Here is a 14,198-nt window from a genome sequence, read left to right as displayed (position 1 = left end):
TGACCGTGTTGGTAAAGGGCTTCCGTAGTTTCCCTTGCGTTTCTTACAGAAGTCTGCAAAAGCCCTTGCAAGTGTATGTTGTCTTAAATCAACAATTGTTCCGTTTTATGCCCCCTTTAGCTAAACCAGTCCAGCCAGACCTTGGGTTTCCTGCTTAGCAGATGGCACAGTAAATAAAGACTTAGCCATCAGTTTGCAGGATAAATTTAAGTCCTTCCGTTCTAGCTCAAAGTAGGACGTCGCTGCTGTGTCTCAAGAGATAGCGAGTGAGTCAGACGTCGCTAAACACCAGGGACTAGCTTAGCTCCACATTCCAGCAGGTTATGCTCTTCATCACAAACTCTCTTCTAAAAAACATATAGTATCCGGCTGCTGCACTTCTCTCCAGTCACCAAAATGCCGATTCAGGTAAAAAAAAATAAGCTAACGTTAGCTAGTTGGTTTGTCCTTCGAGCATTCGGCAACGGTTTATCTTCATTATGTTTGTATCTGTAGCAGTCTATGCTAATGAGCCGCCATGACAGCAGTTTGCATGAATTTAGTTTATTGTTTGATTAAATCATAGTAGCAGCTCGTCGTGATTTGAGCACACCTCTTTCACCTATATCACTGAGTTGACTTTACATTTGATAAGATCTGTGCCATCACTCTTTTATAACATTGTTCTAAATTATTGCTGCGCATGTTGCAATTTTACTCCCTGAAAGTGTTCGGACTAAGTGTGTAAAGGAGAAATTGTAATGTTAATCCGTAATGGTAACATCTCTTCACGGTGAAATTTGAATTATTTATTGAAAAGTTTGTAAAACAGGCGTTCATGTTATTTTATGCAAATTTTCATTTATGGTGATTTTTGCCATCTAGTGGCCATTTTACAGAAACGCTCATTTTTTTTGCTTTATCTAAATTTCAGTTTACACTAGAGCTGGACGATACAGAAAAAAAAGGTGTATCGATAAAAAATATTATTGATCGATATCAATAATTATTGAAAACTATATGAGAAATGTAGAAAATATATTTAAGTGCAGCCCTGACCATTTTATGTAATCACTTAACAATAAAACAAGTTGGTTGCGTTATCAGACTTGGTTTTTATTGATTCTCTGCACATTTTGCAAACCACTGTTGTTTGTTTTTTTGTCAGACTTGTAAGAATGAAAATATTGCCACACTGGTGAACTATTGTAATCTTTTTTGGGACAATTTCTTCCACCTCTCCTTGCTGCAACATCTCCTCACATTGCTGTCTGATTAGGTTTGTAAGGGGAGGGCTTGGTGATGAAGTGTGCTTGGGTCTGTGCTTTTGATCAGTTGGGTGCAAGGAATAACTAGTATGAAGCTACCCGATAGGCTATAATGGAAAAAACAAACTTTTTCAATTTTTTTCTGTTGAATCACACGTCTATTGATCGATATATATCGTTATCGAATAATTGTCCAGAACTAGTTTACACACAGTTGTTATTATGTTCTCTTTCTGGTTAATTTATCTTATAAAAATACATTTCTTCTTACATTCTGTTATTGAAATTTTTTATCTCTGATTCTGTTTTTTGCTATTGGTTTCTGCAAACATTTGATGTTTCAGTTCAGTGTTGCAAAAAAGGGATTTGCACCTGTACATGTTCCTTCTATTTTTTTTTAACTATTAATTCAAAGTTTTTCATAAACAAAAAAGTTTCATCAAGTTATTTCCAGAATTTCATTCACTGTGACATTAGGAAAATAAGTAACTTCATCTCATTCATCTTCAGGTTGGTGAATCTCTTCCTGCGCTGGAGGTCCAGGAGGGTGAGCCTGGGAATAAAGTGGCAATGGATCAACTCTTTAAGGGGAAAAAGGGGATTCTTTTTGCCGTGCCGGGAGCTTTTACTCCTGGCTGCTCTAAGGTGAAGCAACACTAAAAACGCTGCATGTCCCAACCTCTACGGTGAGTTTTGCATCAGCTGACTTTGTATTTCATGTGTTGCTTTTCAGACTCACCTCCCAGGTTTTGTGCAGCAAGCTGAGGACTTAAGAGGTAAAGGGATCCAGGAGATAGCATGCATTTCTGTCAATGATGCATTTGTCATGGCTGCATGGGGAAAAGAGCACGGAACAGACGGCAAGGTATAAGCTGCAAATTTACATTTAGCATCTATTGCAGAAAAATCTACATGTTGATAAGACTTGTATTTTTAAAGTAATTTAAAATTCACATTTATATAACAGATTTAGAAAAATTTTGATTGCTTTTATGTACAGGTTCGAATGCTGGCTGATCCCACTGGAGCATTTACAAAAGTAAAAATGAAAAGATCATGTGTTTGTCAGGTTAGCATCAAGCCTCGTGACTCTGTTCTCATCAGCACTTTTGTTTCTGCTCACTAGGCAGTCGACCTTGTTCTTGACAGTGATCAGATTGTGCAGGTACTGGGTAACAAGCGTTCCAAGAGGTAAGAAAAGACTGTAACATGAGTTTGGAGCTTTATTTTTCAGCTAAAGGTTTTCACAAATCACTTGAACAAGAGTGTGGTGTCGGATATTAACCAGGAGTATTTGCACCTCTGCTACTTAGCTTTTTTCATGGTGCAGAGTTCAGTGATAACATCAGTATTTGCATAACAGCTTGAGGACAGAGTGTCCTGTGTTTATTATTTTGAAGCCACCTATTTGCAGATATTTTAAATGTCATAAATTGTATTCCAAATCCAGTGTGCTCTTTGTTTTTCAGATATGCAATGCTGGTGGAAGATGGGGTTGTGAAGAAGATCAACGTGGAGCCGGATGGCACTGGACTGACCTGTAGTCTCTCCTCCAACATTCTAACTCTGCTGTAGGCTTATGCTGAGCTTATTAAACCAAAATTACTGACCTTGAGTTGTAGTGAAAGTTGCACCAATAAAGCTTGCCTTCAACTGTTGCATACCAGAGAATGAGGGCAGGTGACAAATACGCACAATTACATAAAAAAACCTCAATTCCATACATACTGTTACAAATGTGAGAATAAATGTTGTCATAAAGGAGGTAATGCATTTTTATTGTGCATTCATTTAATGTTGAACCAAACATTGCTGTCCACATTCGGTATAGTTATATGCTTATTTGTTTAGTTTTAAAATACATTTTTTTCTCTAGTTTATTGTTTACTGATTTTCTGAATGGTCTTTTAAGGTTTGAACGACAGCACAATATTAATATTAATATTCTGATTTTCACATGAACCTAAAATCTAGCTTTAAGTGTAGTTGATGCGTTTTATTGGCTTTTTACCGTTTCACCTGTAAATCAGGGTTTTTGAAGTTGACGTCTCCTGTGACGTCAGGACGCAAGCACAGTGCATTGTGGTACCCGGTGTTCAAGTAGCACATCTAGCTTCACTCTGCTGTAGCGAGATCATTAATCCTGAGGTGGACATTGAAAGGTACGTTCCAACCGTTTTATCTCGTGTGTTTTAGCGGTCAAATGACGCAAAGAGATTAAAACACCGCTGAATGTTAATAAGCAGCTAATTTAGACATGAAATACGCTAGCGCGCAAGCTATTTTTAGCATAAATGCGCCTGAGTGCTTAGCATGTTTCCATAAGGCTAGTTAATATCACGGTACGCAAGTTTAAGGATTATGTAAACATCTCGTAATGTTTGAAAATAATTGGCACCCTCTGCTGACACCCGGGGGAGACTTATAAGGCACTTCCTGTGAGGCAAATGTGTCCTTAATGAGCGCTAAGTTGTGCTAATTCTGTTAGCGTTGAAATTTGTTGCGCGCGCATTTTAACAGTGGGACTGACTGCGGTAATAGTGAGTAAATTGTCTTTATAATCAACCATGGTCTGAAAATAAACACCGATGATTAAGTTATCTGTTGTTTAACTTTCGTCTACATTGATGAAGTTAAAATGATAGCAGAGGGTTAAACTACAGATAATTAATCAAATCACATGCAAGGCTGCCATATAACCCAGGAAATTCAACACGCATTTAATTTTATTTGCAATGTTACTTAAAAATTATCGGCAGACACTAAACTAAAACACCAAGCTGGAAAGATGGTTGCAGTTGTCTTGCCACAAGCTGTTTCCAGTGAAAAGCAGTCAACTTTGTGATCTCTTTTTCTTTTACAGCTCAGCGTTTGGGTGCCTCTGACAGCCATGTCTTCAACATCTCAAAAACACAAAGAGTTTGTGGCTGAGCCCATGGGAGAGAAAAATGTGATGGCTCTCGCTGGGATTGGAGAAGTCCTTGGAAAGAGACTAGAAGAGAAGGGTTTTGATAAGGTGATCTAGTTCTCCGTAGCCTTTCACTCCTAATCTTTCACTCCTAATCTTTCATTTAATACAGAAAATTGTCAAATACTAAACACACAGGGAAAGATGTATAACCCACAGTTAAAGTTGTGGTTCACTGAAGAACAGTTTTTAAATGATGAATGTCCCGCAGTTACATAGCACCTCTTTTTAATGATTATTTCTGTTTATAATTGGTCACTCTGAGTTTTTCATGCAGGCTGAACATGAAAATAGTCTCCTTCACCTATTTCCTGCATTAGCTTCTGATGGGGCTGCCACAAACGACTATTTTAGTAGTCGACTAGTCGCCAGTTTTGTTGACGATTAGTCAACTAATCGTGTGTCGAGCATAAAATTATAGCTTATTGCAACATGATAATCTATATACCCTTTATCAGCTTCTAGTTTGAAATCATGTGCTAACTAATAAAGACAAGATGATAGCTTATCAAAGATCTTTTAATTAACTTTGTAACTTGTAAATACAAATGCTACAATTAGCATTAGCAACTTCACCACACAGCAGACCTCCTTCGTGGTTGTGTTATTTGGGGAGATGAAACATCAGCATTGCAGAGCAAACGTTGTCTGTGGTAGTCGCATTGCAGTTAGCCAATCAGAGACAAGACGTCCAAATATCAGGAAGTAAGACTCCAAATCCTACCATGTGAAGCTCTCCTCTGATGTAGCAATTTTTTAGTTCCTGAAACTAGTGCACTGGAGCTCCGCCCCCACACCCCGCTGAGAACGACTTACAAGGCATTCATTCCTACTAGAGACCACTGCAAAAGTAGTGATTAAACAAGTATTCCACACCTTTAAATATAAACTATTGTGGCAACAGTTTGCAGAAACGATGCAACGTCTCAATCACATTTACTGTGCTTTGAAGAGATTCTTAAAAATTAGACACTTCCTGAAAAGAAGTAGCGCGTTCCACCGCTGTGGGACACAACTGTCTGACCAAACATGGTCTATCTGTGGGATATGAAAGCCCCCTCTTTTAGATGCTCTGGTAGTGTCCGGCTCTGCTTTGCATTATTAATCAACCTTTAAATACAGAAGTCAAGTAATACTAGTCTGGGCTGTTTGTCCAGTCTAGCTGCTCTTCGACAACACTTTTAATCTGTTGTGCTCTGGTCTTACTTCGGTTTTATGTTCGCTTCCCACAGGCGTACGTTGTTCTCGGGCAGTTTCTAGTTCTGAAGAAGGACGAGGAGCTTTTCCGAGACTGGCTCAAAGACACTTGTGGTGCAAACTCCAAACAGCAAGGTGACTGCTACGGCTGTCTCAAAGAATGGTGTGATGCCTTCCTATAAGCCCTCTGGTCAATCTGTTTTTTTTTTCTCCCAAAGTCCAAATGTACATGACCTTTTCAGTGATCTTGAGTCAATTCAGCTGCGCGATATGTATAATCTGGCACTGCAAGCACCAGTTTAGTTAATTTGACACATGCCTCTCTTAAATTTGTACATTTTGCTCTCAAACCAAGAATTTTCACTGTCGTTGCACCTTTTTGTACAAACATTTGACCCATTTTAGAAGCTAACATTAAAACTATTAACTTTGCCTCCTTGATGTGTAGATTACAAAAACTACTATCACAGTTGTGTGCATGAACATGGCGGTGGAATTCAAATGTCATGTAGCTTTATTCATGAGTGTGTTTTCTGAAATGAACACTTAAGCAGCTGGATTTTTAAAAGATGCTGAATTTCATAAAACTTTAACAGCTTTCTGTCCTGGGTGGAATTCTATTGGTTGGTTCATCTTACCTTAAAATTCCTAAAATACACCTCTTAAACGTTCTTGTTTGTTTCCGACTAAACCTTTTACACAACTTGGACTAAAGGAATCTTCTTTTCTGTGGTATAATTTTACAAACAGGTAGGTTTGAGTAAAGCTAGAATATATATTTTTAGAAAATCAGCTACATCTGCTGTGAGTAAGTCTTTTTTTAATCGATTTCCCCGAGGAAGCAGACAGACGGATGACTGGTGTGACGCTGGGGTGTTCTGAAGTGTTTTAAAGATGTGTGTAGAGATAGAAACTGCTGTTTTAACTGTTGGTCCTGCTAATAAACAATCTACATGAACCGGATCTACGCTTCACTCGTTTGAACCGGAGGAAAAATAAACATGTGACTCAAAACCTTTGATACATATTGTTCATGTTTTTGTAGCTGAGCTTAAAGTTGTTTTAAGAACATAAGATGCCTTAATGCATGCTGATGTAAACATGCATTTAATAAAGTCAACTGTATTGTACGTTCAGGCTGCATCATTTAAGCCTACGTTCATATTGATCGATGCTTCTGCTCATTAGCTCTCTGTTTAAAATGCTCCCATGTGTTTAAATGCACGTCACATCTGGTGTTATGTTTACGTTTCAATTCAATAAAATCACAAGACACTAGTGACCTTTCATGATGAGGTTTTTAATTTCAGTGCTTACATTTTCTGCCAAAGCTCTAATTTTTTAATTTTTTTCCCCGAGGTACTGAAAATGCAGTTTTAAAACCCAGAATTGAGGGAGGTTGATGGGTTATGTAAAAATATTCCTGGTGATGGAATTGGGATGTAAAATTTGACAGAACAATCATTTAGATTACACGCAAACAAAATAATGACCATGAAATTTGATTTCTCTGAAAACCTGACAGATCTTAACAGTTAAACAGCGTCTAATTTTCCCTCTGGGATTAATAAAGTATTATTGAATTGAAAATGGCGTATCTGCTTATAAAAGCACATTGAAACTGTTGTTTCTATTCTGCCCCCTAAAGAATCGAAGAGTTCACTCAATACACCAATAAGAACCTGATGGCTGCGTGGAATAAACTAGCTTTAATGTCTGTACCCCCTGAAAAGTGTTGCTTTGGGGCTCTTTGTGTCATTGAATAATGTGTTTAAAGGAAATGTTAAATTTACAGGGATAAAATGCTCAGAATTGTTGCTTTTAAGTTTCACAGTAGCACCTATGCATACACACACACACACACACGTCCACTTCCAAACGACAGTAACCGGATTGGCAAAAATGCTCAAATCTTGAGAAAATCTTTTAAAGAAATATCTTTCATCTGTAGGTTATTACCAGCTGTTGTGGTTTGATACAAGTAACTGCTAAAATCACCAAGAAAATAGGAATTGGTTTTAAAAAATAAAAGGTTAGACCCCACTCTAAAAATGACAATGAATGTCTGTTGGGTAATATTTTCCATCTACAAGGAGTTTGAAATCTGGGGCCCTGACTTAAAGCAGAAATCTGGAGTTTGTTTTGTAAATGGCACCATCTACAGGTGGAAACATGTATTGCACCTTAAAGCCCCTCCCCTTCCGTGATTATAGCAGGAAGCAATGCCTCTCATTTATGAACTTGTACCTCTAGCCAGGCAAACTGATGCTTATATGCATTTATAGAGACTTAAGTGTCCATAAGAAATGTTGCATACTCTGCATCAGTCTAGATGCGTCCACAAACACGCGCACACGCTCTGTGATTGACATCTATACATACGCAGAAGTCCAAAGACTAATTTTTTACATCTCCATCAGTAAGTCTGTGTTTACACGCCCACATATTTACTCAACCTTTATTTATCCAGATGAGTCGATTGAGAAATCCTCGTTTACAATGACGATCTGGCCAAGAGGCAGCAGCAACAGACACATAGTGATAAAGACGTTTCCTTTAATACTTCTCCGTTGGTGTCAGTGTTGTAAAGCAATACTCCGCCAGGACTACAGAGGGCGTAGCACATATCTGGGGTATCCTGCCATCAATATAGTCGTGTCTCTAGTGTGTTTATATATTTCAGAAACTTTTTAACATATTTGCCCTCCACTTCTTCATCCAGTCACCACCTCTAAACTCACTTTTCTTGTAATTTCCCTACACAAATAAAGTTTGCAGCGTTTCTTTGTACTCCTTCAGTCAGAAGTGGTGCTGTTGACGAAGGACGTAAGCGGCATTCTGACCACTCATAGGCTTGCGATCTTCACTGTTTTTGATGGATAGTTAGAAAAGTGGGCTCTACTCCATCCGTCCTTGTTTGCTCGTTGGCTAGCCCTTGTGATGACGGACAATGGCGTTACGTGTCTCTGTACCGACGGAGGAGTATAAATTAAGCTTAACGCTATTGGCTAATGCTGAGTGGTCTCAATTCAAATTGCATGAAGCTCTATGGGAAGGGAAGTAGGCTTAGCAAAAGAAGACGTATCACTTTTACAGATTTCTAAAAAACTACGTAATGCCTGAACACTACGGATTGCTGCTTTAACATTTATCCCGGAACCTAAGGATTTCCACATAAAATTGAATTTAATCAGCGTATATTTAGCAGTTACTTGAAGCATTCAAGCATGGAACATGATGGCTTTTTATGTTTTTAGCCTTTACTTTGAAACTTGACTGTTCAAATCTTGAGTTTAGTCTCAAATTGTCCCGCCCTCTAATCACTTTTAGGATTTAACATGTAGTTGATTATGTACTGTACAGTGGCAGCTCTGATGGGAGGTTACTATGGTACATTAATGTCTTACTTAGGTTGGAAGTACATGTACACACTGTACAAACATGTACATACTGTACAGTTGTACTTTGAATCACATCAATCCCTGATTTGTCTCAAAGCAGAGCGCAGAAGAATTTCTTCTCCCTGAAGGGGTTTTCTGAGGTGGGCACCGGGGTGATCAGGGGGTCGTCGCAGGCGTGTGCGTCGCAGTACGCCATCAGGTCGGCTGCAGCCTTTGATACCTGGAGGAAAAACAATCTGATTTAGAGTTTTTCAGAATGTTTCACTGTGATGTTTTACATCCAGAGATTCTTTCATTTATATCACTGCTTCTTTTGATTTCAGGTTACTTGAGAAAATATCCATTTATTTCTGTCTGAGTTCAATCCATGTTAGTCATGAAAATACCTAGAAGCCCATAGGAGCCCCCAATACTACATATTTAGCTCATGTAGCTCAAACCATGCTGATAAGTTTATACATTATTTATAACAGCCAAACAGCATAGTCATCATTTGTATGTCAGAATGGCTCGGAGGAATGTGAATAAAAATAAATCCATCCATCTAATATCATCCTCTTATCTGGGGTTGGGTCGTGGGGGCAGTAGTCTAAGCAGAGAGGCCCAGAATTCCCTGCCACCTGGGCAAGCTCCTCTGGGGGAATACCAAGGTGTTTCCTGGCCAGCTGAGAGACATAGTCCTGCCAGCATGTCCTGGGTCTTCCTTTAGGTCTCCTCTTGGTTGGATGTGCCCGGAAAACCTCACCAGGGAGGCGTCCAGGAGGCATCCTAACCAGATGCCTGAGCCACCTCAACTGGCTCCTCTCGATGTGGAGGAGCAGCGGGTCTACTCCGAGCAGCGGGTCTACTCCGAGCCCCTCCCAGATAAACAAACGTCTCATTATCTCTAAGGAAGAGCCCAGACACCCTGTAGAGAAAATTCATTTTGGTCGCTTGAATCTGTGATCTTGTTCTTTGGTCACTACACAAAGCTCGGGACCATAGGTGAGGGTAGGAACGATTGATAAATTGAGAGCGAATATGATTAAGAGATGAAACGTGTTGTTTTGAAGTGAAAACTCAGCTAATTTCTACATTTCCCCTCATACTTCTAATTTGTTGCGATAAAGAGATGAAACTTTCAGCAAGGTGTCTTTGACAACATCAGGAGCATCAAAGAGAAGGAAGACCTGCCAGTGGCCCAAGTTTGAAAAGATGAGAATAATCCACCAGACATTTCCCTGTCCTGTTGTCTGAAACTGGACGTACCTTTATCCTGCAGAAACTAGCCTCGATCTTTAGTTGTTCCACCAGCTTCCTGGCTTGGCCCACGCTCATGGTGCTGTTGACTGGGGTGTCTCCTTTCATCCTAGCCACAGGAGCATCAACATTTATGGTTAAACATTGCAGTTGAGTAGGTCCCTTTTGCTCTGTTGCACATCAAAAGGTTGATTTGGTGCATTTGGCAAAGTAGTCGTTTGCTCAGCTAACAATGTAAAATACTTAACTGCTGGTTTGTGTTACTCAATAAGAGTTAATCCTAAAAATGTTTAGATGATTGAGATTTAAACAGCTGGTTGTGAGGTATAGATGCATGCAGTTTCTGGGAATAAAGATGAACATGTGTCATTGAATCGGCACAACAGGATTCTGTCATCTTCAAATGGAACAAAAGGCTGTATGTTTTTTGAAAAGCTAAAAGAAACATAAACTAGGCCAAATGGTTATTTTCTCCAACATGGCCCACTGATTCCCCCCATGATCAGCTAGCACATCCACAGAACAATCAGATGTAAAAGTAGAAACCATTTAGATGGGTGAGGGATGACCTAATGTGAACGATGGAATAAAAAAATACCAAAGACAAAATAAAAAGGGGATTGAGTCAGATGGATTGTCAACAGGGATGGAATAAAGCGAAGAGGCACAGGAGCAAATCTGTTTCACCCATTCTGGACATTTCCTCATTGTCTCCTTCCCTCTCCCTCCATCCCCCTTCCCTCCTTACCCGTATTATATTCCTCTTCAGGTGCTGTCGTCCCCCTTCTTCTCTCGCTCTGGTTCCTGTCCTTTTCCCCTTCTCTCTGTGAGCCTCTGTTAGGTGGTGTCAGTGTAGCCGGACCCCACCCCTCACAGAGAACAGCCTGGATGGTACCCTGCTCTGTACAGTCCAGTGAACTGCAATTCTGCCACAATGAGCACCAGATTTGTGGTGGATGGATGGAATCCCCCCTCAACGGTGAGTGGTGCCTGCCAGACGGAGGGAGGGAGGGGCAGGGATGACATTAGAGATGGTTGTTTTATGTGGGTGGATTGTACCATATCTCTGCTGGAGAAATTGCTGCCAAATTGAATTTCTATCGTTTTAATTTCGGTCTTGAATCAAAATGTTCAATGCTGTTGCGTGGTTTTAATTCTCAGCAATGAACAGATTCACACACAAATCTCAAGAACGAGCCCCATTGGCTATGATGTGATGCTCTGTGATGCCCTCGCTCCCTCTCCTCCGTTGCCATGGGGACTGCTGCAGTCTACTACTCTAGTGTACATCACATTTAAATTTCACAGGTTTATTCATGTATTTAGATGAGTGACTACTACTTAAATAAAATGCTTGAGCCAGTGTGAATATTAGTGCAATGAATGGATAATAAATGGTAGCACGAGTGCGTTTTGTGAGTTTCACGACGCTTTCAGACCAACTGTGGAGGAAAGATGTCCACCGAGACACGTCGCTAACAGTAGCAGCAGAGGGCTGCCAACTCTCACGCAAATGAGCGTGAGACACACGCATTAAACTGTCTCACACGCTCTAAAATCGCACCTCCAATTTCTCAAGCTGAAAAAAGTGAAACTATCTGAGCTACTCTGCATCGTGCCACTGTAAACACGCATATCTACAGCGCTACAAACCCAGTTTTAAATCAACTTTACATGAGTGAGAAGGGGGATTTGGTGCCCTCCAGTGGCGACAAGCTTGAACTTCTTGTTACAAGACGGAGGAGGAGAGGAGACCTGTCAAATTTTGGATTTAAAAACACGGGAGACCAGCGGGGGACATAGAAATGTTTTTAAAAAGGTTATTTTTGATCTAACAATAAATTTATAAACTAGGATAAAAAAAACAACAATAAAAACTCAGTTTTTTTAAATACTATTTTTCTAAATAAACCTTTATTATATTTACTTGAAATCATTCATTTAACTTAATGGTGGCAACAAACTATGTCTCTATGGGATTTTTATGTATCATTTAAGTCAACGTGAAGGAAACAACTCAATATCTGTTTTTTTGAGCGTAAATATGTTTTCGCCCTCTGGCGGACATAACCCGTTACTACAGTGTTCACAAACAAGACATATCTGATTACCATTTCCTGTAAATCCTTTCAAAATAAAACATACCACTTTTAAATTTCTACAGTCTTTAAATTAGCGTCGCATAGTAAGTCTAGATAATGGGAAAGTGTCTCCATAAAATATACATCTTCCCTTCTGTGCTTGCGAGAAAAAAATAGCATTTCCCCATTTTTACTGACATTTTGTTGTTGTTGTTGCAACAGAATACAACAACAACAACAACAATAACAATAATAATAATTTTTGTCAAGGAAAAACCCATAATTTTCTCTATTAAGCATAGCTTTCTTTAAAAAAATTATTTATTACAAAACAGTCTGAATGCTCAGCTACATTATTATTATTTTATTATATAGTATCTTCATAGAAGACCATCGGAATATAAGTCAGATGTGTGTGATGTAGTATAAATATCCAAATTAATTAGCTTTTCCCATACATTTTACTTAATAAGCATTAATTAAGTGTAAGTTAATTAGCTCCATGTCACTTTGGGACCTTCAGAAGTCTGGAGACAACCTGCTTGATTTCTTTTCTGTTCTTCATGGACCCAACATTCTAGCCTGAAACATCAGCAATAACAGCACGGTACACTTAATGGGATATCACCACAGAACATTTAATAAATGAAAATAAAATTCTTGAAAACTGCTCAATACATTATTCCATCAATATTATTATTAATGTTATGTGAATCCATGCACAGCCATTTCAGTCATTTGTGTCACTGGATTAGCTCTAGTGTTGATGCTTTTGCATTATTTATGTAATTATTAATAGATACCCTCAGGGTAAAACATCTTAAACCCATGAGTGTTGGAACTAGGCTAACTCATGCTAAATGTTAACATAACTGTCAAATGACACACCACACCAGGACAGTGACAGCGTCCACTTTGTCTCGCGAATGTCTGATCTTGTTACCAAGAGAACCACTGTGTGGTCCTATGGAAACTTCTGGCATCATGGTTAAGAGAGCCACAGAGAATAACTTCAGGTCACCTCAGAGGAAGCTGAAGGAACATCACTGCTGACATCCCACGATGAAGTGTGCGACAGCATCTTGGCACAAACATTCAACACACATCCACTTTTGTCCTCGTGTCATGTTTAAAGGTGTGTGTGTGTGTGTGTGTTCAACCAGGTCTCCAAATCTTCTTCCGATCATTTGAGTTCAACTTAGATGTCAACTCAGATATAGTGCCTGGATTGTGTGAGCCATGGTACACCAACGGAGGGTAAAAGGACACTTTACTAATGTCTAAACATGCTCGCTGCACAATGTCATGTTGCATGTATTAAATATCAGTGTTCAACACAGAACAATTACAAAGACAGTAACTTGTGTTCTTGAGGGGGGCTGGGGCTTTTCTGGTTGCAGTCTCCCTGGGGTTCCTGTGTTCTGGGGTAGCTCCTGGATCTCTGGGACTTGGAGCTCCTTCCATCTTCTACACATATTTGGGGGGCAGATCTGTGGCCCCTCACACTCTCTATTGGATGCTCCTATAGAGAAACCATACATATACAAGCGCGTGTACACACACACACAGGTGCTCACATGGTGCTTTCATAAGTATAGACTTGGGCATGTTCAACATGTCTTAAGGCTGTGGTTGGCACTAAATGCACTATGATTTATAATCGTGTGATTGTTCAGTAAAACAATGTTGATTTTATATTTCCTCATCAGGTTGATGCAGTGATAGCTTGCTCCTATTGTATTGTTGGGTATCCCTTTTTTCTTTGTTTTTCTCCTGCAGGTCTAGAAGCAGACTCTTGTTCATCATTGATTGTTTATTTTTGTACCCCCCCCCCCCCCCTTCCTTTTGTTTCTTCCTGTCTCTTTCACCTCTGATTCCGTGTCTGGTCAGAATTACAAAGCATTCAAAAAACAATAACAGTAAGGTTTTAAGTATCAGGCGTGACATTAAAAGCAGACGCTTTGATGCTCCACCTGAGAGTAAATCTGTAAGGCTTGTCACCAGCATTCAGACATTAATTCTGTTTGCTTCACAGCCAGACAGGACACGAAGAAAAAAAATGTGT

General features: G+C 39.5%; 3 protein-coding genes across 4 annotated transcripts; 2 read left to right on the top strand and 1 right to left on the bottom strand.

The window, feature by feature from the left end:
* Positions 1 to 90: 90 nt before the first annotated feature.
* On the top strand, positions 91 to 3,011 carry prdx5 (peroxiredoxin 5). The gene is made up of 6 exons (XM_015961219.3): positions 91 to 408; positions 1,758 to 1,892; positions 1,981 to 2,112; positions 2,248 to 2,286; positions 2,374 to 2,438; positions 2,717 to 3,011. The coding sequence occupies exons 1-6, from the start codon at positions 397 to 399 to the stop codon at positions 2,820 to 2,822; spliced, it is 489 nt and encodes a 162-aa protein (XP_015816705.3). The 5' UTR covers positions 91 to 396; the 3' UTR covers positions 2,823 to 3,011.
* Positions 3,012 to 3,222: 211 nt separating this feature from the next.
* On the top strand, positions 3,223 to 6,690 carry banf1 (barrier to autointegration nuclear assembly factor 1). Of its 2 annotated transcripts, none has more exons than XM_015961220.3 (3): positions 3,223 to 3,409; positions 4,111 to 4,263; positions 5,448 to 6,690. In XM_015961220.3, exons 2-3 carry the CDS (start codon positions 4,138 to 4,140, stop codon positions 5,592 to 5,594), a joined length of 273 nt encoding a protein of 90 aa, XP_015816706.1. In that variant the 5' UTR covers positions 3,223 to 3,409; positions 4,111 to 4,137; the 3' UTR covers positions 5,595 to 6,690. The 2 variants fall into 2 exon arrangements, with proteins under 2 accessions (XP_015816706.1, XP_054586656.1); XM_054730681.2 differs by lacking the exon at positions 3,223 to 3,409 and adding an exon at positions 3,416 to 3,787.
* A 1-nt stretch (position 6,691) lies between these two features.
* Positions 6,692 to 10,978, bottom strand: gng3 (guanine nucleotide binding protein (G protein), gamma 3). The gene is made up of 3 exons (XM_070555336.1): positions 10,801 to 10,978; positions 10,062 to 10,161; positions 6,692 to 9,033 (listed from the first exon to the last, which is right to left on the bottom strand). Exons 2-3 carry the CDS (start codon positions 10,158 to 10,160, stop codon positions 8,905 to 8,907), a joined length of 228 nt encoding a protein of 75 aa, XP_070411437.1. The 5' UTR covers position 10,161; positions 10,801 to 10,978; the 3' UTR covers positions 6,692 to 8,904.
* Positions 10,979 to 14,198: the final 3,220 nt, after the last annotated feature.

Source organism: Nothobranchius furzeri, chromosome 10 (genome assembly GCF_043380555.1).
Source record: "Nothobranchius furzeri strain GRZ-AD chromosome 10, NfurGRZ-RIMD1, whole genome shotgun sequence".
Classification (NCBI taxonomy): Eukaryota; Metazoa; Chordata; class Actinopteri; order Cyprinodontiformes; family Nothobranchiidae; genus Nothobranchius; species Nothobranchius furzeri.
The sequence above is the reverse complement of the archived record's forward strand: the minus strand, read 5'-3'. Positions and strand labels throughout refer to the sequence as shown.